We start from the raw sequence: 20468 nt of genomic DNA, 5'->3' as shown, positions 1-20468 counted from the left end.
GCATTTTTTATGCCTGCCAGTCTAACACAGTGGTGACCGCATGCATCACATCGCTGGGGAATAAAACCCAAATATCCCTCTGATGATTAAGGTCACTCATACACTGCTGCACAGAAGCCCTCCTCTTATAAGCCTCAGAGACTAGGAGAGGAGGGGAGGAGATGGAGGGGGGTCAACCACTTGGACCCCAGTCTGTCCTGAGGTCTTTATTGTTATTTATATTAGGCAGTGTCCAGGTTCCTTCTGCCTCTGCCGGTGACAGAAAGAGGACAGTGCAGTAATCAAAGTTTCCCTCTGTGGCGATGTGACCTGTTGTTGGCTTTCATTTGTGTGTCAGTTCAGAGATTTAAGCTGCTTCATGAGAAGTTTATCCCGGGATCACAGGGATCTGAGGGCTCACCGGTCATTTGCCCTCAGTATCCCGAGAGCTCAGATTGTTAGGGGCTGCTTTATTCGGAAATATGATGGAAATGTGTTGGACTAATTTGGCATTAGTAGGATTGGCTGAATATTAGTCCACTCATCCAATGGATTATCCCGTGGCTGCGATGAACATACTGTGCATAGACAGATCTGTCAAACACCAATATATCTTTTTTTCCCCCTCTAATGTTTAATTCTTCTTGTATAAGTGCACACTCTGACGCATGCATATTTCATTTTTCTGTAATGTTGACAGCACTTATAACCAACACAGTGCTAACAGAGTAATGCTGTGCAGCTTGTAATGCTGTTAATTGTGAGAGCTTTGGGAGTTCTTACCCGCTGAGGTGAGCTTATCTGCACAGACAGCATGTGTATTCACTTAATCTGAGTTCAACATCAGGTGTCAAGTACGATAAAAAAAAAAACACTGATACATGTGCATTCGGCAAATTGCTTTTGCATTAACACAGTGGAGTCATGTACAGGAATGAGGTTTATCGCTGGAGGAATATTGGGAGTTTTTTCCCCAGCAAAAATTTAAAAAAAATTACATTCATGACATGCAGCTGCACCTTAAACAGTGGACAATGTCACAAAAAAACATTTTGACATTGATGTCACTAAATATTGCGCCACAGTTTTCAGGATTTTCCTCCCTAATTTTGTCTCCGGCAGCCACAGTAGTGACCTTCCTATTGGCTGTGGCAGGTTGAAGTGACAGCTGGTGTGATGTAATAACACCCCCTCCACTAGACAAGTTATAAAGAGCAATATCTAGTTCCATGGATTGAGATAAGCTTAGGTAGATTAATGCTCTAGGACACTGAAATGTTTGTTGTATAAAAGCTCTGTTTAGAAAACAATGTGTCATTGCCGTATATGAAAGGCTGATCTGGCAGATGGCCTGAGCTCCAAGAGTTTCTCCATGCTAAAGGCACTGCGAGTCTATGGTTTGTGCTCCTGTGGCTTAATGGGATTTTAGACTCTTCATTCAAATGAATTATATATAGAAAAACTGGGATTATTTTTACGGGCCGTTTAATCTCATTTTTTTTTCTCCTCCAAAACTCCTGGCTGCCTCACGGTTTTAGGATTCATGGAAAAGTGGAGCGACCGAGTGCTACAATCAATGAATGCTAGAGTGCAGACGGCCTATCAGCTCTGAGAACCAGAGATGCCCTGTGGACCATTTCGCTGACATGAAGCGTGCTCAGTCGACTCGACTCACTTCAGCCGTGCTGCCGTGCCTGCCTTTCCAGAAGCGTTCCCCATCCTGCTGAACAACGACAGACACGAGGCTTCGCCAGAGCTGCTGCACCACCGCGAGAATACACAGATTCAACGGAGACAGCTTCATCCCTCCAAGCTTTAGCCGCCACTCTGGGAGAGGCTTCGGCATCCGTCACACTCAGCATCCGGGATCATCCAGCTTCTTCCCAGACAACTAACACTCCGGTAAAAACAGCTGTTTTGTTTATCCTGAGCTCTGGAGCGCCTGGTGGCAAAGTTGAGTGATCTCAGTGACTGGCTTCACTGAGGAGACTGTGAGAGGAGGTCCTTTAACATCCACAACCGGGCTCACAGCTTTGAATTCAAGTTTCAGCACCGCCACCTGATTCCCGTCATGCCTCACTCCTTCCAGCAGAAAAAAGGTAAGACTTCTTCTTTCTGTTTCTGAACAGGACATGTTAAATGTCTTGAACAATGAAAATATCTTAAATAAATGATAGAAGGGCTAAACAAACCGTTCTTTTAAAATTATTTTTAATGAACTTGACACAATATTTTATGTGGCTTTGGAATCCCAAGAAAAACTGCTTTTTATTATGCGATTAGGTGCTTTGTAAAAACGTTTTAAAAACTGAGCTTGATCAGTTTCTAGAAATATGTCATATAGGTTTATCCAACACTAGCATATTTGTTTTGTGTTATTATCAGGGGAATTTACTTTCTTCTCGAGAGAAGAGCAAAGTGAATGAAAAGACATGCATCGACAGTACATGTCATTTCACTGCTGAAATTTGACGAAAGCAATCAATTTACCTTCTTATTACAAAGAAGACTACAGGAGCATGGGGAACCTCAGCACCACACACCCCCAGTAACCAACACCTTCTCACAAAGGCCAGGATCATGAACTCGTTCACACCTGAGCTGCAGCCAACGATAAATCCCAACATTTCCATACTGCTTTCATGATGGTTAGCTAATCTCTCAGATCAAATCCATGCGCTGCAGATTCACTTGCTCAGACACAACATGCATGCAAAGCAACATGAAAGGATATACAGTAGACACAGACCGCGATAAGAGCAACTGACATCTGATAAGCAAATTAATTATGTCCTTGCAGGGTTATCTTAAATATGTAAAAATGTAAAACAGGCATTTCACACCAGGCAGGATCTGATCTGAGCAAATGTACAAGAGCTTTGTGATTCACCTTTGATTCTAATGTAAATTAGTTTAGTAAATTTCTTCCACATGACAGCCATTGAAAACAAGGGTCAGTAGTTGGGGTGAACCTGTGTTGAACATCTTCTAAAAACGATTCAAGCAGCAGGATATAAGCCGAACACAACATCCTTATATATATATATATATATATATATATATATATATATATATGTGATAATATGAGAAATGCATGACAGTGTTTGTGTGATGTGGACCAGTTAACAAACATGTGAATGTGTTGAGCACAGAGGTGTCACGCTGCTCTCGCGCTTCAGCAGTTCCACCTGGTATTTCCTGGGCTGTCAGCACCGAGGAATACAGAAGCTGTTGAGTACGACATATTTTTCAAGAATAAATCGCAGTCAAAAATATGTTAATTTCCTCATTTCAAACTTGCATAAATGCAGATGAATGAGGCCTGATGGTTATAGATGTTGATTTGCTTCGAGCATCCAGGGTCCCAACACAAAGAGTGGGAGGCTTTCCAGAATTCAGGAGAAGAGAGATCTGTCTGACCTCATGAGTGAAATGGAATAAGGATGTAGGCTCTGACAAGCTAGTTTAAATATTCAAGAGATAAAGGACATATCATCATGTCATTGGAAAAGAAATAAGAAATTTGGAAAAGCATTCTAGAAAAATTTTAAATACAGAATTGATAAAAAAAAGTGTTCTTTGCATGCAAATTCACAAATTGAATACAGAGTGTATTAAATGCATTATGCCTATATTTGCCTTGATATGATGGAATTAACTATTTTTTAATTCATTTTTTTTTTTTAAGCGGTTGACTTCTGCAGCTTGTAGGATTGCTTTCATCCAGGCCAATCCCATGTTTCCATGTTGGCTTTAAAATCCGTTTACTGCTTTGGCTGGAGGAGAACAAAATAAGCTGAAAATAAAATACACCTATATACTAATGGAGGCTATGAAGGTTTGAGGCCAATGCAATGTTCACCATTATATGAGGGCGAATGCCAGATTCCTCGTATTGAAATCAAATTTGGGAAGCTCATCTGGAGTGTTTTTTTAAGTTACACGTTTAGACTGTAGCTGCAGTTACCTCTCATGTTTATGTGGGGAAGTTTTATATATATATATATATATATATATATATGTATATAATGAGAAATGTTACAATGCTTTATCCATAATAACATCCACATTATAGGATATTTTTGAAACACAGCAATGGAGACAAACAGCTAAAGTGGTGGATGAGCCCTGTTGCTACTTTGTGTGTGGTTCTTGCTGAAGCGTGCCCTGGAGCTAGTTGTGTGTAGTTCCTGTTTAACCAGCCCCGTAAACCAGTATCAGCAGTTGGCATCATGATGTAGGCAGCTACTCTGACCTGGAAATGGGAGCAGTGCAACATGGGAGAATTTGTTAAACGTAAACCTGGGCCTTGGCATGAAAGAGAGCAAAGGCAACAAAGAGAGGAGAATGGTTCAGTCCCCAATAAAGAAAACACTGCAGTGGTAGTTGATTTCTACAGTGGACATTTGTCTTTACTTTTTTCTTCTATGTGAAGAATGCTACAGATTAGGGGATGTGAACAATCCGGACAGTAGGGTATATTATACAAAACAAAGATTTAAAACTTGTCCAACTACTTAGGGTCTTGATCTTTATCACCACCACACACTTGTTGTTAATGGAAGATTTCAGCGGTACAGTGGAAATACAGCAGAAATGTTACTTCTATTGCCTAAACAGAGCCAAGTTGAAATTACATCTTCACGGGTTATATGCACTGCTTTGGCTCGCTCTGTTTATGTTATCATTGCTAACAAGAGACACTTATAATCATTGGATGTCACTGTGTTTGTGTTTCCCTCCTGACTTGGGAATACTTAACCTTATAAAACGTAATGCTAAGGAAATAAGTCTGTCAAGCTGAATACGTTCTTAAATTAAATTTTAATCCATTATTTAACTATTCCTATTTTTTGCGTGCACTGTTGCTGACACAAGGAAAAATCATCAATCTGCTCTCATGAACACGACTTCTTATGAAGACAGAATATATGTCCAGTAACACTGTGAGCTGGAGCACACGTTTAGCATCTAATCAGAGATTTTACATTTGACACAGTTTCCTCCCATCGTTTTTGTCTGATATAGTCACTATCTCTATGAAATTCATGGGCTGATTTCACTTTATATGCATTTCCCAGTGACATCCCTTTTGGCATCGTTTTCTCAAAGACCGGATGACAACATGGCCACCTAGAAACCCAGTTCTCCATTATGAAGGCAGAGTAAAACACCTGGTCGTATTAATAAGTTACTGATCCAGTAGAAGTCATTTCCAAGGTTTTGAACCCTCTCACTTCCTAGAGCTCTCTTCATAGTCTGACTGGTCATGAGAGCCATCAGGAAAAAGGGACACCACATTGGTGGGCCCAATCCTTAAAGGGTCTCCTTGCTCTGTGTGCCTTTCATTTGGATTGTGTCCTCTAGGACTGGGATCACTGGGTTTGGACTGGACACTACCCCACTGAGACTGAGTTTCATTCTTTTCTATTTTGGTTTATACAGTAAAAAACACACTTTTTTGTGTGGTAAATAAAGCCATCACTTTTTTCGCATAAAATATTTGTTGTACTAGGTGACAGACAGCTAACATAGAGATTGCAAGACTTATATGGTACCATATAAACACAGACAGTGTTGTTATTTATTAGTGAATGTATTTTGCAATCAACATTTACATATTAATGACAAGTCAAAGCAAAAAATGTCTTGTGTCAATTTAATTTATTTTAAATTTTACAATATAATCTGTATAAATTATTTCGTGTATATCGTTTGATTTTAGCAAATTATTTTTAAAGGATTAAACTGAACTTTAAGATAACATTATACATCAGCTACTCATCCAGTTGGCTACTGTTGGACATCTTTTTCAGCTGTTTATAATGTATAGAGTCTGTAGTTTATTGTTTTTGTGTTACTTTGAACTATTTAAACATTGTTTTTATGATAACTATTTCACCTGTTTATCAATTACTTTTGGCTTTAAAATGTTTTTCCTCTTTAAGCAAACTATTGAAATCATTCATGAATTAATTATTTTTGCTAATGATTCCAACTTTACCTGCTAGCTTGTAAACAACAGTTAGCACCCCCTGGGGAACAAATCCCCCCTTATTGGGAATCACTGCCATAGGTACATTTGTAAGCAGGAGAATGCATGTCTGTAATCTGTAATAGGAAGGAGCCTCATAACATTCATGACACATGACCAGATGATGATTCTTATTGGATCATTATTGAAAGTGGTGGAAAATAGATAAGTCCCACTTGTCCATGGTTTGATTCCCTGCTCTAAACGCTATATGTCAGGCGGTCGATACCTCTGTTAAAATACTAAACTGAATCTATGAAGTGACACATAACGGGGCTTTCAAAAACAATCTGTGCAGAAGTCGTCCCAATTTTTAACAACTCCTGCTCCTGTGCTCTTTGGGAGTCCTGCCTCTGTGACAGATGACAGAATATATCATTGAGATTATAATGGTTTTTAAGGATTGTTTGCTTTTACCATGCACTTGGAATATACTGCACGAATGTTTTGTGGAAGTAACTGACCCGTCATACAGCTGATAGCATGCTGGCGAGGGACTGTTTCTGGTATGCGTGGAAAATTCCATCATCTTGGACTCGGCAGGCTGCGTGGAAAGTCCTGAATCTACATGCTTTGATTTGGCTAAATTGGAATTCTGGTCCACTGACACGCCTCTGCTCTGACTACAACCTTAGCATGGAGCTTACACATTCAAGCTGGTGAACTCAAGGTTATCCACACAGGCGCACTGCAGGAAAACTTACTCAAACACTGCTTGTGATGTGTAGGTTGTGTTTTACTTTTCGAAATAACTGATAAATCAGAATAAAAACAGTGTTAGACAACACATTGAAATGCCCAGGGAGCCGAGTTATCCACCACTAAAGCTGAAACCCTTGTTTGGTTGTTGTAAGTCTAAAATGCAATTAAATAGAACAGAAAAGTAAGGAAGAGGAACAACAACACAACAAAGTCAGATAAATAATGATGTAAAAATGATATCCACCTAAAATCATGCAACATGCTGCCATGAGTCTCTGCACTTACACTGGATTTTATATATATATATAAATGAAATCCTTTTACCTTTTTATCTCTATTATTTGATACCACTGTTAATCTCCGTATGTTTAACCTTGTCAAGTGTGATGAGAGCTGAATTTTAACCGTGTGTGTGTGTGTGTGTGTATGTGTGTGTGTTTGTGAATGCGGAGACACATGGCAGCGTTGTTCCGAGATTTCATGTCAGAATACAACTTGCCTATTTGTCTGATAATTTAAAAAGCAGGAGACAAACATCTGAGTAAAGTGTGCTCATCACTACCTGCACAGAAAATCTTTTGAAGTATCATCATTGTATTTTTCACTGCATCTTTATCAAACATCATATTGTTTAACAGGCATTATAAATGATGCATATCACACTGTATGTTTTTAATGATCTCTTCAAACTGATGATCAAGGGAAACGTATAAATACATGAAGGCAGATTGGATGAACAAATCTTTTTTTTTACTGACACACAATAACTGTGCTGCAATTCAGACCTGCATTTGTGATGGTGCTTGAAAAAAGGCAACTTTGCTGAAAAAAATGCTTCTGGAATGCATGGAGTTAAAAAAGTGAAACTTAACAATATAAAAAGAAATTCTTTTAAAGAAAGGAACTAAAAAGGCCTCTGTAGCTAACAGCATTATCTGTTTGGTGTTACAGCTTGGTTGCATCATGCCTCTCGGAACAAAACTCCACACTCACATCTTTGCTGACAATGAACACTGAAGTTGGCAGAAATTTGCTGTGAAACGAGACAAAAGTGTGCAGTTTATGAAAAAAAAAAGTGAGGCAACCTCCGGGCCTCGGGCTTTTGTCAGTGGGCATTTCTATTCAATGACCTATCGTGCACCGAGTGTAGGCAATGATACGGCTTAGAGATGTTTCACACTGTGTCAAAAATGTACAAGATTCTTTTTTAATGTGCAGCTGTTACCGGCCGGGCAGTCTTGAATTACCGTCACAGCTCGCTTCGGCTGTGATTGTTTCTGAACAGCTTGCCACTCAGACAAAGAGACCAAGACCGTAATGTTGTGACCCGTTGTTTAATTATACAGCCTGAACGGAGATCCAGGATTAACCGATACACAGCTCATAATGTGACAGTGTTTCCCCATCAGTTTAGACGGGGCCGTATTGATCTGCTACCCCTGCACTCTCTCTCTGTCCCCTGTAAGTGGGTCATTTATTTTTGCTAGGAATTGGTTGACTAAAAGTTGCCAAGGATTTGCTGTAATTATCTCATCCTTCTATAGCTGGGCACAGCATGAGGCCTTGGTAAATTACCCATCTCCCTCTTAACTCCTGGATGGTTTATGGCCGTGCATTATGCATAACGGTGCTGGAGTGCCTTAAACATCCCCCAAGTGGATTGAAATAAAGTTGACGCTGCTCTTTGTTTGGAACTCAAGATAGTCTTTATTTGGCAGTGCTGAATCGGAGATTGCGGTAAAAGCGTGTGTCTTAATTATTTTGGAGACTTGTCTCCCCGATGGTTTGTGAACACCTGGAGTGTTTTAGTGGGATGCCGGATCCAGATGGGCGGATGCTCGGGCGATCCACAGGGAAATGTCACTTATGTTATGGTGGAGTGTGTTGTCGCACTAAGGGTTAAATAAGAAAAGAGAAGAAAAGGCAGGAGCTGCCTCTGATTCATTTGGAATGTAAAATATTTTGTGAAAGCCAAATATAACTGAAAACTTAAATGTCCCACTTTAAAGACAGGTAATAAGTAGTGTGTAATGAGAGTGGTTTCAATGAATATTTTTATATCTCGTTAAAAAAATTGGAGAAATAACTTAATTTGACTGTAAAGGCAGCATGAAAGTATTAAGCTTGGATAATTTAACAGATATATTTTATCCTTACATGTGTAAAACCAAATGAGATAATTTGGAGTTGTACAGGAAGATCAAGGTTTAAAAGGTCTTAATGGGCATAACCTTTCAAAATAAAATAAAAATTCACAAAGCAAGGCTGTCTGCTCAAACATGGTATATGCTCTTTATTAGTCACGGACATTATTAACATTGACCAGAATGGAGCTAATGGATCTTATCATTTGTAAATATCAACTTAATTATTCAAACATCTAATTGATGCTTTGCATCCACTTTATCATCATCTATACCTAATTAATAAAATACAAGAGAATTCGAAGTATTTGGAAATTACAGGATTCTGTTTATAATATTAAAACTAATAAAAATGAAGGATATATTTTAAAGGGAGTGTTTTATTAATTGACTCAATTTTATAATGCAGCCTACAATATTGTGTGATCATTTTCTTTTCATACTTCCTTCTCAGCACAGCAAATGCTCCTCCTGTGCCATGGAGTGAACGGGATGAGAAAAGATGGAGAATCCGCACTTTGGAATCAGTGCAAACAAAGTTTCCAAGGTGAGTCAGAGACAATCTGAACGTGTGCCCGAATACAAACTGCCCTATACATCCTGGAAGCTATAGCATCTTAAGCAGAGAATGATCTGGTAAAGGAGGAGTAAATACAGACCAGGTCTCTGATGAATCTATCTACATGGTTCAACTTCTCGCTGATGCCATAATTTGTGCAAATGCCTCACAAGTAAAAGACAACACTAGCAGGCTGAGACGTAGAAGCACTTTAAGTTTACTTTGGCCCAACTCTGAGAAATTATGCAACAGGGAGTCCAAATGCCTTACATCAGATGGAAGCACAAACAAACAAAATCACAGCAATGCATTCAAATAGTCTTCCAGGAATCTTTTATTTTGCATAGCAAGGAGTATTTATTTTTTTTACTGTTAGTTGAAAGTGTGCACATCAACTAACGTGGACAAATCCACTGGCCTCCCCTGCTTTCAAGTAATTACAGTTAATTAAAAAAATAAACAGTGTGGAAGGAGGAAACATTTTCTAGTGAGAGCGAGCTTTCCACGTAGCAAGAGGCTGAAGTCAGACTAAAGTGAGGATAAACCACTGACCCGGACATCACACTGCACAGTGAAGCTCTCCTAGCGTTTAAAGCATTAACACAGCAAACATCTCACACGCGGGTTGTGCGTGAAACACGCAACCGCTGGCGTCGTGCGTCCACATTGGTGATGCCTCGCTTCCATGCAACAAGTCATCGCTGAGTTAACGCGCGGCCGATCGCATCTGCGACGAGCGTAAATCTCTGTTCGATCCAAGTGCCTGTCACGCAGCAGCTCGCTCGCAATAACATCTGTGCGTGTGCATAGGTGTGAGAGCGCAGAGGAACACAAACAGGCGCACCACGCTGCCACGCGCCCACTGAGCTTCAAAGCAACGATCACATTCCGCATGGAACACGCTCAACTATAGCTCATAATACAAATCTGTGAAACTTTCCTTTGTCAACAAACCCCGTGGTGACTCGCAGCTCTCTCTCTCTCTCTCTCTCTGTCTGTGTCCCTCTCTCCATTTATGATGGCAGGAAATCTGGCTACAAAAATAAAATAAAATGTCTGATGTGGAAAAGAGAAGTCAGTCACATCAGGCTGGCCCGCACTAATGCAGCTGTGGCTCTGAGTGTGCAATGTGACGGGAGGCACCGACGCGCCGTTCAGCTCCAGTCATAGAATATAAATTAGTTCTGAGAATCTGGGGGCGGGGCTTGCACCAGCCCGCTGACGTCGCCCCCCTGACGTCCCTGCGACGGCGGGTTAAACCAAAAGTAAAGGGGGGTTGTGTAACTCTGAAACGATTTCCTGCGTTATTTTTTAATATAAATATCGTTTTGGACTCATTTTAACATTTTGATAGCGTTTTATTTTCTGTCACAATCACTACGCACCATTCTGGTTGGGATAGCTGCTCTGGAAAGTAGTTGTTTTCACCACGGGGGAAAAAAACGTCTCTCCCCTGCCCCGAGAAAGTGGTACGGTCCCGGGCTCAAATTCCGAGAATTGAGCTCTTGTGATTCTTAGAACTGGGGTTCTTAGAAGTGGTGATGCAACAAGTTTCTAGGAAAGCGCTACCAGGTGATTTTTTAAATTCCTTTTTTCTTCTAATTTGGCGCGAAGTGTTTCTGTGCTGTGTGCCGCTGTGTTAGACATAGGCTCTGTTGTCCGTGTGTGCACTGTTTAGTCAAGTGTTCAGTGGGTTTGTGTTGTGGGGCTTGAAACTCTAGAGCGGTGACAGGCAGCATCCTCCGGCTCGCCCCGGCGCTGCGCTGCGGGAGCCGCGGAGGCGAGGGAGCCGCCTCCCGCCGCGGCCGCTCCGCACAGTCATGTAGCTGCGCTGTCATAACGCCCGGGCTAGACTCGTAGCACATGGTGGTGGTGGGGGGGAAATGAGTGTTAGGTGGATGTGTTTGTCAGAGTGAGCCTCTGCGAACTCTGCTTTAGAGCGACCTGTGTTCGGTCAAGTGTCACCCTGCGCTCGGGCTGTCACGCTCAAGTTTGTCGGCAGCGTGTCAGCCGCGGCCCCGCTGGGTTTCCACTCAGCGGCCGTCATATGATTCAGTGGAGCGCAGGAATCCAAACTGCGCCGAACAAGCCCTGATGTTCCTGTTACGCTGAGGCGGAAACATTAGTGTCGTTATGTGTGTTTGTTTCCGCGGCTGAGGCGACAGACAGGACGCTGCACCAACTTAGTGTTTCCAGTGTGAACCGAGAGCAAACTACCGACAGAGCAGAGTTAGGGTCTCGGTCCCGAACTGACAGGTTCACATCGGAGCTGCTCCTCAGGACCTCAGCATGGGAGCAGATACCTCACATGTGCCGAGGATCTTATTGTGATCCTGATAAAAGTGTGGGATGCTGCTGTATCTGGCCACATCTTCTGTAAACGTCGTTATTTTTGTTTACCTAGCTTGTTGGCATTATTTACCTGCCTCTGATAAGGAGGATGTCAGTATATTTAGTCTGCTCTCTGCCCTGTTTCTATTCTCGGACGTGTCCAGTTACAGTCTCGAGTGTTGGCATTGCGTTAAAGATGCTCAAAATGCTGTCCGGCCCGATGGAGTTAATGAAATATTAGTTTTTCACTCATTCAAAGTAAATGAGCAGGAAATGCATTATAACATAGAAATGCATCGTAAGAGAGAAAGCGCTGCTGGGCTTCACTACAACAGCTCGTATTAAAACAAACCAGGAGAAAGTGATGCTTGTGTTTTGATTTTCAGCTGCGCCGGGTTCATTTTATCATAATAATAAAAAATGTCGCGGTTAAAATGATAAGTCTGGCAGTTGTTGTTAATGATAAGATGAGTTTGGAGTTAAGAGCGCAGATTGCCACTTTTTACTCTCCGTTATTTTATCTCCAGTTTATACTGAAGTGAAACTGAGGCAGAGACGGACTCAACTTTTTTCCACTACATGCAAGTCAGAGAGATGCGCAGCGCTGGTGCTCAGATTCACATGATGAATACAACCAATGGAATCTAAAGAATGCTCAGTTAAACAGTTTATTCTAAAAATATGTTCTATTTATTTAAAGAGAGTGCTTTGTGTATTTAGTTAAATACAGAAATATATCATTGATACTGTTGTTTTCCAGTCGGTTAAACGTACTGCTTTTTTAAATCAGATAAATATATGAACTTTATTTGTTGTATTGTCACATTAACCTGCCAGAGACAGTAAAGTGAACGAAATTATTTCAGAGGTAAAAATTTAAACGTCTAGACTGTGTTTATCTAATAAATGGCGCCGCCTTCTGGTGAGAAGGCTGCACCTGCTGCTCAGTCTGCCACATTAATAAAAGAAAAGGCTCATAAATAATTTCAGCCCAGTTAATGTACTTAAAGATTACCTGTACTTCAACCTTAAATAAAGGGGTGATTTGCAGCACAGCAGGAGGCCGTTATGCACTTTTATGTGAAATAATCGTCTTTCTTTTTTCTCTTTGCAGAACTAGACAAAATGGCTTGCGCAGCAGACAGCTGCATACAATTCACACGCCATGCAAGTGATGTTCTGCTCAACCTGAATCGGCTGCGCAACAGAGATATTCTCACAGATGTCACGATTTTGGTGAACAGACAGCAGTTTCGTGCACACAAGACCGTCCTCATGGCTTGCAGGTGTGTGTGTGTGTTATTAAAGTTGAGTTACACAAGCCAATATTTCTGCTGCTCTTTAAAGAAGTGACTGATCTTTGTACTCTTTGTTTGTTTTTCATGATTACAGTGGGCTGTTTTACACCATCTTTACTGACTCCCACAAGTGCAACCTTAATGCAATCAGTCTGGATCCCAAAGTAGACCCAGAGGGCTTCGCCATCCTGCTGGAGTTTATGTACACCTCCCGTCTCACACTAAAGGAAAGTCTGATCATGGCTATCATGAACACAGCCATCTACTTGCAGATGGATCATGTTGTGGACACCTGCCACCGATTCATCAAGTCCAGGTTTGTTGAAAAATTCCAGCGGAAATCATATAAATCCTTCATAAGTTTTTCCGTGTTTTTTAACTTTGTTGTTGTCATCACAGTGATCCAGCTGCCAAGCTGCCCAGAGATGAGTTTTTGGTCAGTCCCTTGGTTTTACCTCAGGATGTCCATGCATACCGGCCCCATGATGTGGTTGACAGTTTGCACAGCCGTGTAGCTCCGTTTAGGGATGGACGGCCCTACAGCTCTAACATCTTCAACGGGGTCAGCACCCCCAGCAACTACCATCTCTACGGGCAGTTTCCCATGCCAGGATTCCCCTTCCCTCTCTGCAAGCTGACTGATGCCAAAAACGCTTTCGCAGACCTCTCTAAGAGCAGTATCCACCACAAGCATTGTTCTCCACATGACAGCGCCAACACCATCAGGGCAGAATACACCAGGGCAGTTGGCAGCAGCTCCTCCAGCATTATTCACTCCACCACCTACGCTTCCAGGGAGTTAGCGAGAGACAATGAGATAAGGAAGGAAAGCCATGAGGGGGTCAGCAGGTCTATCGGTCTCGGTACAAGGAAGCGAATGTTTCCTGTGTTAAACCTCGAGCACCAGAAAGACTCCGGCAAAGACCTCGCTCCTCAGGCAGAGGAAAACCTGATCCATCAGCACTATCCACTGGGAATCTCCTCCGCTGGACGCAAGAGCCTCATGAGCAGCCCTCAGAGCCCCCTCAAATCAGACTGCCAGCCCAACTCGCCAACTGAGTCCAGCAGTAGCAAGAACGCCGGACTCTCCCAAGCCGCCGGAGTGCAAGCCCCGCAAGGCACGCAGGACCCCAAAGCTCGGAACTGGAAGAAGTACAAGTTCATTGTTATGAATCAGAGCGCTAAGGAAGACGAGGTGGGGCTGCGGGATCCTGGGCTTCGGTCTCCTCAGCACCTCGGTCTGCAACCCTACCTCCACCCCAGTGACTCGGAGAACCTCGACCCACAAACTATAAGCAAGAGCAACAATCACAGCGAGGATCCGCCCGTGCCCCAGGCTAGTCGTCTGAACAACATCATCAACAGGTGAGTCGTTTTTTGGTTTTTAAATACAAACCGCACAATGTGCTTAAGTACAAGAAAATTAATGTATGATGTGGAGGATTTTGAGGTCATGTAGAAAGATGTTATATGAGCAGAGGATTTTACAGCCAGGTTTCTTTGTCTTAACATTATAATATTTTTTTTCCATAATCCAGTATTTCGAATGAGCCTTAAAAAAAAAATGTGTCACTGCTCTCGGTTTTACAATTTCCACTTGGATGAGGTTAGCAACTTTTATTCTGGAATGACCTCAGACTCGTTTTTTTTTTAAATGTATTTTTAACGTCTTCTTTTAAACATTTGCTTTCGTCTGACTTGAAGTATTTTGTTTTGCTTTTGTCTGTAGTGCACTTGAGGGCTCACTGAGGAATGGTGACAGCCGCGCTCCTCACTACCTGAGCCGCTTGAACTGCTCCTCCTGTGGCGCCCAGCCCCCCCAGCACTCGGAGGTCTGCCCCAACACCTCTCGCTCCCGTCTGGCAGAAGACATGACAGAACTACACTCCGAATACTCTGACTCCAGTTGTGGTGGGTTTACGACAGATTTTAAAAGCTGGTGTCGAACGAAAATAAAAAAGATATCTCATACAATTTAGAGCTAGAAGTTGACGTTTATGATTTCTCCCCATCAGAGAACGGTACTTTCTTCTGTAACGAATGTGACTCCAAGTTTGCGGAAGATGAGGCGCTGAAACAACACATGCTTCAGGTGCACAGCGACAAGCCATACAAGTGTGACCGCTGCCAGGCGGCTTTCCGCTATAAGGGCAACCTTGCCAGCCACAAGACTGTCCACACAGGTAAACTAAAACATGCTCCTTTCGAATAAAACTCCTTGATCTAAGATGTTTGTTTATTGACTTTCAAGTTTTTTTCATTCTGCCGCTGAAGTCCTAAGTGTTTTCTTTGATTTCTTACTTCCAGGAGAGAAGCCGTATCGCTGTAATATCTGTGGTGCTCAGTTTAACCGACCAGCTAACCTCAAGACTCACACTCGCATCCACTCAGGAGAGAAGCCATACAAATGTGAGACGTGCGGAGCTCGTTTCGTGCAGGTATTAACACTGATTCATCAAAATCTCTGAGTATGTGCTAATAGCACTAATACTGAACTCTGACCTGTAATTATGGGTGGGTCAGGTTATTATCAGCTTTACAGAAGTGCTCAAAATTACAGAAAAGAACATGCTTAAGGGTATTTTGTACATTGGATACCAATGCATATGCAGTTTCAGAAACCGGCGTAAATGGATTTTCAAAAACATTCCCCAGTAATTGTTCGGGTTGCTTTCATTATAATGATAATTTGATTGATTTTTTTTTTTAAACAGGTAGCTCATCTCCGTGCCCATGTGTTGATCCACACAGGGGAGAAGCCATATCCCTGTGAGATCTGTGGAACACGCTTCCGTCACCTGCAGACGCTGAAGAGCCACCTTCGTATACACACGGGAGAAAAGCCCTACCATGTAGGTTGACATAACATATTTCACTTTATTTAAAAAAGTATTTAACAATAACATAACCACCAGAAAAACTATAAACAAACCACTAATTAATGTCGCCTTGCTCTTCTTTTCAGTGTGAGAAATGCAACCTGCACTTCCGCCACAAGAGTCAGCTCCGGCTGCATCTTCGTCAGAAGCACGGCGCCATCACTAACACAAAGATCCAATATCGTATGTCCACGGCTGACATGCCCACCGATTTGACGAAGGCGTGCTGAGCCACATTAAGAGAACAGTTTCATTGGAGGCAATCTTGACCTTGGCATTTAAAGACCCCAACTTGTACAATCATCCAAAATTGTAGTGCCACACTGTGTTCATTAGACAAATAAATTGGCTGTGTACGCCACTCTAAACGGGTTTCCACTACATGTGAACGTAGAGCCACATATGGCATCTTAGTCACTTTATTGTTTCTATATAGATATAAATATATATATACATGTATGTATGTTGGGAGTGTTTCTAAGCTTTGAAGGTACGTATATAAAGCTTTATTTTGTTGAAGGATGGAATGTAAACAATCTGTTTTTTGAAAATAAACTATTTTATATCAGAGAACTTACTTTTCTGGAAGTATTGAAAATTTTGATTGACGGGTGGTACATATATTTTAAGATAATGGAATTTGCGGCTGTATAGAGTTGTCTATACATTTTTATGTAGATGTACGTACATGTTGCACCATGTCAAGTTGCCATATTCGTGCAAAAGGGAAAAAATAAGTCACCATGACGTTGACATAATTGGATTTGGTCTAAAACATATCAGATGACTGCTGCTGTCTGATGAGGATATGCATGAGATACTCTCTTACTGTTGCCAGTTGTCAGCGTGCTGGAAGCGGGCAACTGCATAAATATTGTGACATATTGTGTAATAATATCTGTGGGATTGCTCTCTGCTGGCAGAGCCAATCTATGTGTTGAAATGCATTTCAAGGTACCGCTTTGTTACGACCAAGAAAATATTTTGCTTCAATGCATTTGTATAGATGTGACTGACTTCTGTTTTTGTTCAATTTGTTTTAAATAAGTGAAGGTTTACAGTTTTGGTCTTTGTTCTAGCTCCTACAGTAAAGTTGTGTACGTGTCAAGGTTTTTGTTTGTAAATACACTGTGTATTCAATGTGCCTTTCTCTATGGTGACTGAATTCCTCCCCCATTCAGCCCCAGCTCTATTAAGGTACAACTCAAGGACGCCAATGGTCCTAGTTCCCAGTGTGGGTGTGTGTGAGTGTGTGTATATGTATACGTGTGTGTGTGTATATCTTTTTAAATGCTTGTCACAATCGTAAAAAAAACCATGCAAATTCATCATTGTACATTTTCAGGACTTGTTTTTGAGTTTTCTTTTTTTTAAGCTTCATTAAAATTATTGTACAATGTTATAGATGTATGAATGTAAAATAAAGTTATTGAATTTCTATGTATTAACACAAGAGCGGCCTCTTCATTTTAGTTAAATAACAGCGGTTATACAGACTTTCGCCTGATTAAATTGCAACATAATAGTGAACATCACATCGAGCATAACATACAACTCCCCAATAAACATTAACACAGCTCAAGCATTTAACCAGTCTGACCTGCAGAAAAGTGCTGGAGGATCATTTTAACATGAAATTATTTAACAGTATTCTCAAATTACAGTTTACTTTATATTTTATTGGAAATAGCAACTAAAAAGAGAGATGCTGCAAAATAAAGCCCCTATAAAGCTTGATTCCCCTCCACGGCGGCCATAACTGAATCCCAGATCGCAGGTAATGTGTCACATGCTCGTCTCCCTGCTCATAAAAAGTGCCATAAATACTGAAGCAACTTCTCAACTTTAGTGTTCACACTGAGGGGCTGTTGGTAATATATCACACAGTGCTTAAGAGGGCGACTGAAGGCCACATCAAAACATCTACACCTTCAGCTCTTTGTGTGAGAAAAATGTAATAAAGCATGATAAATGGTAAATATGGTTAGTTTAACAGTAGCGAACATTGGTTAAAATGGACTCTATAATTGCTGGTCATGACTAACACAAAGAGGCCATGGAAAATTACTCTATTTTCCATAAATGCAGTGATTTATAAAATACCATCTCAAGATAATAAAGATTCAATGTCAAGGTTATACATCTCTCCCCCAATAATTGTATTTAACAAAACTATAACTATCAATGGAAAAGCTGCAGAAAATAAAGACCAACCAATGACTTGGTCAAAATGTAAATAAAATAGCTTTTTATTTTGAAGTGGCATAAAAAAAAAATCCCAGTCATAAGCAACAGTGCTGGTTTTATGCAAAATAATCATTACAACAAAGTTTTGCCTTTACTGGGTTCAAAATTGGATCTTTGCACCATTTCTTTTAGTAACTAAACAAATTACTTTGATTATTAAAGTTATGTAAATTATTGATCGCTAATGTCAGGAATGCACTTAAAATCTTAGTGAAAGAGCAGAGACCAATACTGCTTTAATGACAAGAACTGAAATGAAATTAACTGAAAACTTTAACTACTTAACATCTGTCACAAGCAACCCCCCCACACATACCACCCACCCCGCCCCCACCCCCTGAACTAAACCCCATTGTGCAGGTAAATCACTGCTTCTGCTGCATCGCTTCTTTTCGTGCAGCGTCTTGCAGCAGCTGAGTGTCAACTTCATCTGCAGGAAGCTGAACGTACCGCACCACAGACCCACGGATGAAACAGTTCTTCACCGACAGCTGGAGACAAATTAAAACAAGACAGAGTGGAGCTGATGATGACCAAAACTCAACATGTTGGGAGGTGCTGCATATCCACTTTCACCAATCCAAAAGCTGTCCAATATAACTTCAACACAAAACCGATGATGGATTTATTTGTATTTGTGTGATCATTGTGTGTCTCTCTACAACTCTTACATTTGTAACAGAGTAAACGTCTTGTTGATTGTCCGGTTGACATTATGTGACCCAGTATGTGTTACAAGTGTTGAAGTGGTAACATTTATCTGTGTCACAAACTAAGAATACACATACAAATATTGAAATCACTATAAAGCATTAATATTGCATCAGAAAAAAAGGGTTCACATTTAGCATGTTAAACTTTATGTTTTGCAAAGAATTGCACAGGTTCCTGTTATATGGGTAATGTATTCCAAATTTAAAACCCTTTACTTTGACTTCTGTGACTCAGAGATGCCTAAATTCACTTTGGGATCAATAATGCATCTGACTGTCTCTCACAGACTAACATCCACCTGTGTGAGGATCCTCACACGCAAACGTGTGTTTAAGTGTGGGTTTAAAAACTTATTTCTGAACAAACATTTAACATGTTTCACAGCTGAGTTAGAAGTAATACTTTCTGCAATGGCCTCCTGAAAGGTGTTCAATTCAAAATAAAGTTAGAAAACACCTTTAGAAATCATGGTGATCAAACAATGTTTTTTCCCAAACAGAACAAAAGGTCAGACATGTTGTTGGAATTGAAACACGTGGAGACAGTGAATGAGCTGAGCACCTACCATGTGTGGATATTTCTCTGGATCTGTGACACTGATGTCTGTGAGCTTGATGTTCAGGTACTGAAACACAAGCAGAGAAGGAGGCTTTAGAAGATTAGAAGTCAGAACCTGTAAGTCAGACAGGAAATGTAGAAGCTGTGTCAAAATAAAAGAATTTCATTCATTATTTCTGACCTGGTCAACAGAATGAAGTGTTCCACAGATGCTAAAAATAAGATGATAGGAGAAAGAGTGACAACAGGCATTAATACACATCCAAAGAGGAATGACAACCAAAATCCCACTGATGTGGACAAATACCTTACAATACATATCAATCACTACAGTAACAAAGGCTGAATGGGGAAGGAAACATTTCGTGTATCAGGTATTAAGTTGAGCAGTTGCTTTTGAGCCTCACTGTCTGCCATCGTTTTCCATCCGCTGCTCCAAACAGCTAGCGTTAGCAACAATGCTGGAACTAAACAATGGCGGATAACCCGCTGCATGGAGCAAATTACCGGGTTAAATGAACACAGACTCACCTCAGGTCGTTTTTCAGCTCCACCACCACATCCTTCCCCACCAGAGACTTGAAAAACGAGTAGAAAAGCTGGAAAAGAGAGCGACATGCTACCGTTGTTAGCAGCGGGCTAACTGTGGAGCGTGCTCAGCTAACAAGCCAGAGCGCATGAGACAGACACAGTGAATTGTGGGTAGTTTCACTAAATAGTGAGATGAGGCATTTCATGGTTTTTAAAGAATATTATTCATTCAAACGTGTTTCTCACCATTGTTGCTGGTGGTTATCTTGTGGTTGTGCGTCTGCTGCTGATGACGAATCTCACTGCGTGGTATTTCTGCGACGGACCGGGGTGTAATTACTGGTGTTGTGCACATGGGGGAGCCAGAGGGGCGCTGAATGTTCCCAGGTGTTGACATGTTGAACTTCAGTCCCGGAGGGGAGGAAGGTCTCTGATTAACATTATATCATCATTGTGTCTGTGATTTACTTTATTCTAAAGTTACTTGTTCCT

General features: G+C 41.1%; 2 protein-coding genes across 2 annotated transcripts; one reads left to right on the top strand and one right to left on the bottom strand.

The window, feature by feature from the left end:
* Positions 1–10908: 10908 nt before the first annotated feature.
* bcl6aa (BCL6A transcription repressor a) lies at positions 10909–17379 on the top strand. The gene is made up of 9 exons (XM_053429717.1): positions 10909–10990; positions 12864–13035; positions 13142–13363; positions 13447–14412; positions 14777–14958; positions 15063–15230; positions 15355–15485; positions 15762–15899; positions 16013–17379. Exons 1-9 carry the CDS (start codon positions 10960–10962, stop codon positions 16154–16156), a joined length of 2154 nt encoding a protein of 717 aa, XP_053285692.1. The 5' UTR covers positions 10909–10959; the 3' UTR covers positions 16157–17379.
* A 1126-nt stretch (positions 17380–18505) lies between these two features.
* On the bottom strand, positions 18506–20318 carry smx5. Its single transcript, XM_053429718.1, has 5 exons — positions 20223–20318; positions 19977–20044; positions 19627–19657; positions 19453–19512; positions 18506–18664 (listed from the first exon to the last, which is right to left on the bottom strand). The coding sequence occupies exons 1-5, from the start codon at positions 20223–20225 to the stop codon at positions 18539–18541; spliced, it is 288 nt and encodes a 95-aa protein (XP_053285693.1). The 5' UTR covers positions 20226–20318; the 3' UTR covers positions 18506–18538.
* Between the last annotated feature and the right edge of the window lie 150 nt (positions 20319–20468).

Source organism: Pleuronectes platessa, chromosome 9, assembly GCF_947347685.1.
Source record: "Pleuronectes platessa chromosome 9, fPlePla1.1, whole genome shotgun sequence".
In the NCBI taxonomy this organism is placed as follows: Eukaryota; Metazoa; Chordata; class Actinopteri; order Pleuronectiformes; family Pleuronectidae; genus Pleuronectes; species Pleuronectes platessa.
The sequence above is the reverse complement of the archived record's forward strand: the minus strand, read 5'-3'. Positions and strand labels throughout refer to the sequence as shown.

Coding starts and splice junctions, on each gene's coding strand:
- bcl6aa (XM_053429717.1), top strand. CDS start 10,960: ATGCAACAAGTTTCTAGGAAAGCGCTACCAG. Junction 14,413..14,776: donor CTGAACAACATCATCAACAG/GTGAGTCGTTTT, acceptor TTTTGTCTGTAG/TGCACTTGAGGGCTCACTGA. Junction 15,486..15,761: donor GCGGAGCTCGTTTCGTGCAG/GTATTAACACTG, acceptor TTTTTTAAACAG/GTAGCTCATCTCCGTGCCCA.
- smx5 (XM_053429718.1), bottom strand. Junction 19,658..19,976: donor GAGCTGAAAAACGACCTGAG/GTGAGTCTGTGT, acceptor TCTTATTTTTAG/CATCTGTGGAACACTTCATT. Junction 18,665..19,452: donor CAGAGAAATATCCACACATG/GTAGGTGCTCAG, acceptor ATTTGTCTCCAG/CTGTCGGTGAAGAACTGTTT.